This window comes from Miscanthus floridulus, chromosome 14 (assembly GCF_019320115.1).
Source record: "Miscanthus floridulus cultivar M001 chromosome 14, ASM1932011v1, whole genome shotgun sequence".
Classification (NCBI taxonomy): domain Eukaryota; kingdom Viridiplantae; phylum Streptophyta; class Magnoliopsida; order Poales; family Poaceae; genus Miscanthus; species Miscanthus floridulus.
Window position 1 is genome coordinate 15,017,419 of NC_089593.1, and position 2,954 is coordinate 15,020,372.

At 43.4% G+C, this 2,954-nt stretch overlaps 1 protein-coding gene across 1 annotated transcript; it reads left to right on the forward strand.

The window, feature by feature from the left end:
• The first annotated feature begins 1,323 nt into the window (after positions 1-1,323).
• Positions 1,324-2,710, forward strand: LOC136504670 (CBL-interacting protein kinase 15-like). The gene has a single exon (XM_066499640.1). The coding sequence runs from the start codon at positions 1,339-1,341 to the stop codon at positions 2,653-2,655; it is 1,317 nt and encodes a 438-aa protein (XP_066355737.1). The 5' UTR covers positions 1,324-1,338; the 3' UTR covers positions 2,656-2,710.
• Positions 2,711-2,954: the final 244 nt, after the last annotated feature.

Consider the following 2,954-nt stretch of genomic DNA (forward strand, 5'->3'; position numbering starts at 1 on the left):
TGTGCATGAGAATGAGTGAATCTTTGAATGCAGAGAGTTGACATCTTGTGGTTGTTGCCATGGACAGCGTCGGATCCATGAAAAATTTTAGGGAAATTGAACAAAAGTGCGATAGTAACATACCTCCGACTACTGCTCGATCTTAAGTCTCAGCCCCACCTACACGATAGAACTTTGCCTAAAAATCCAGGGGGCTCCAGGGCTCCGGTATCGGTAGGGGGGCCACCACCACCACCGTTGAATCCGCCGCTGGCCATGGATGCCCTTTGCCTTAGATTTCCTATCAACTATTGGCACTATTACTGTGCTATGGCTTGGATTCTTAGGCCTTATTTAGTTCCTCCCCTAAAGTTTACTCCCTATCCTATCGAATGTTTGGACACATACATGGAGTATTAAATATAGACTAAAAAATAACTAATTGCATAGTTTGCGACTAATTTGCGAGACGAATCTTTTAATCCTAATTAGTCCATAATTTGACAATGTGGTGCTACAGTAACGTATGTGCTAATGACGGATTAATTAGGCTTAATAAATTCGTCTCGCGGATTACCGATGGATTCTGTAATTTATTTTTTTATTAATATCCGAACGCTCCATACCACACCTCCATGTAACACCCGATGTGACTCTAAAACTTTACGCCCTGAATTTAAACGAGGCCTTATTAGAGATCGGAAGAGCATTCGCTGGGGCCCAAATAGCTAGTTAGACTGTGCAGAAAAAGTGCGATTCCATGGATCCTGCTTTTTACCTTCTTTGTGCCTTCTATTGATTATTGATAAATGATGCTGTCCTTTGTTGGACTCTTCTAACTTATTGTCTTATTCCATTACCTGGCACTTTATACTGTATTGTTGATATACATACACAGCCAGCATGTTTTATTTTTTTGTAAAGCCTTTATTTGGTTGATTTTGTTGTTATGCGGCCCATACAGTAGCTAACTGAAACTGTTAGCTTTTCATGTGGTCCTCCAATTTCAGAGTCTAATTATGCTTCTTTTCTTTTGTGCAGATTACAACCACCATAACAAGAAGCTAAAATCTCAGGGAATGCTGAAAGATGTGCTTTCATAGAAGAGATTTCTGCTGCAACATCAAGGACCTCGCTGCTCCGCAAAATCTGCTGGTCTGCTCGTCTCTTGATGTGAGCGATCACCTCACCTTCACCAACTCCACGCCCTTCAGACTCCGACACAACCAGGCCATAAGAATGCTGTTCACCGTCATGGACCATGACATGGGGGAGGAGGGCTAAAATCTTTGTTGTCCACCTGATTGGTAACAGAAAGGTAGCCCTGTGTTTTGTATACTTTTCAAGATAATAAAAGATATGGAGAGCAGAGGGAACACTTTGATGGAGCGGTATGAGATGGGGAGACTGCTGGGGAAAGGCACGTTTGGCAAGGTGCACTATGGAAGGAATCTTGAGTCCAACCAGAGTGTTGCTATCAAGATGATGGACAAGGACAAAGTGCTCAAGGTCGGGCTTTCTGAGCAGATAAAGCGTGAGATCACAACAATGAGGTTAGTGGCGCATAAGAACATTGTTCATCTTCATGAGGTCATGGCGACAAGAAACAAGATATATATTGTCATGGAGTATGTGAAAGGTGGTGAGCTCTTTGACAAGAGTGGCAAGCTCACAGAGGCTGCTGCACACAAATACTTCCAGCAGCTCATTAGTGCAGTGGATCACTGCCACAGCCGAGGTGTCTATCACCGGGACTTGAAGCCTGAGAACCTGCTGCTGGATGAGAATGAGAACCTCAAGGTGACAGATTTTGGACTGAGCGCACTTTCAGAGTCAAAGAGGCAAGATGGCCTGCTCCATACTACCTGTGGAACACCGGCGTATGTAGCTCCAGAGGTGATCAGCAAGATAGGCTATGATGGTGCAAAATCAGACATCTGGTCTTGTGGTGTTGTCCTGTTTGTTCTTGCTGCTGGCTGTCTCCCTTTCCAGGGCCCAAACTTGATGGAGATGTATAGGAAGATACAGCATGGTGATTTCAGGTGCCCCAGTTGGTTTTCACACAAACTCAAGAAGCTGTTGTACAAGATCCTCGACCCCAACCCGAGCACAAGAATTTCAATTCAGAAGATAAAAGAGTCTACCTGGTTCCGAAAGGGTCCTGGGGAGATCCGTGCAGTAAAGGAGAAAATTCTTAATGAGAATGCTGCCCCAGTGCTTGCTACTAGGCGTAAGAAGATTGCTCACGAAGATATGAAGCCCCTGGCTGCCACAAACCTAAATGCCTTTGAAATTATCTCATTCTCAACAGGGTTGGACCTGTCTGGTCTATTTATCAAAAAGGAGTGCAGAAAGGAAACAAGGTTCACTTCAGATAAGCCTGCCTTGGCCATCATCTCAAAGCTTGAAGAGGTTGCAAAAGCACTGAATCTCAGGATAAGGAAGAAGGATAATGGCATTGTCAAGATTCAAGGGAGGAGGGAGGGGAGGAATGGTGTCCTTCAGTTTGACACGGAGATCTTTGAGATTACACCATCCTACCATCTCATTGAGATGAAACAAACAAGTGGTGATTCAGTTGAGTACCAGAAACTGTTGGAAGAGGACATCCGGCCAGGGCTGAAGGACATAGTCTGGGCCTGGTATGGAGATGATCTGCAGCAAAAGCAGGAGTAGCTTCGGATGTCTCACATAGATTTTTTTTTATGTATTGGAGGAGCATGGTGGTGATGTGAACCATTAGGCTATATTTTGTGGAGCAATAAATGTTGAGAAGCTGAGTTGTTGTGTTACATTCTGAAGATTGTTACAGTTTTGTAATGGCTGTAAATATCAATAATGAAAATAAATGTTGTTGATCCTTAAAAAAGAGTCGAGCTTTCCAGGAGATGCATTAGTAATTTGATGCGTCTATGTTGGAGACTAATTTGAAAAGCAGATCCAATCAAATTAGTTTCAGTAAACCAGTCACGATT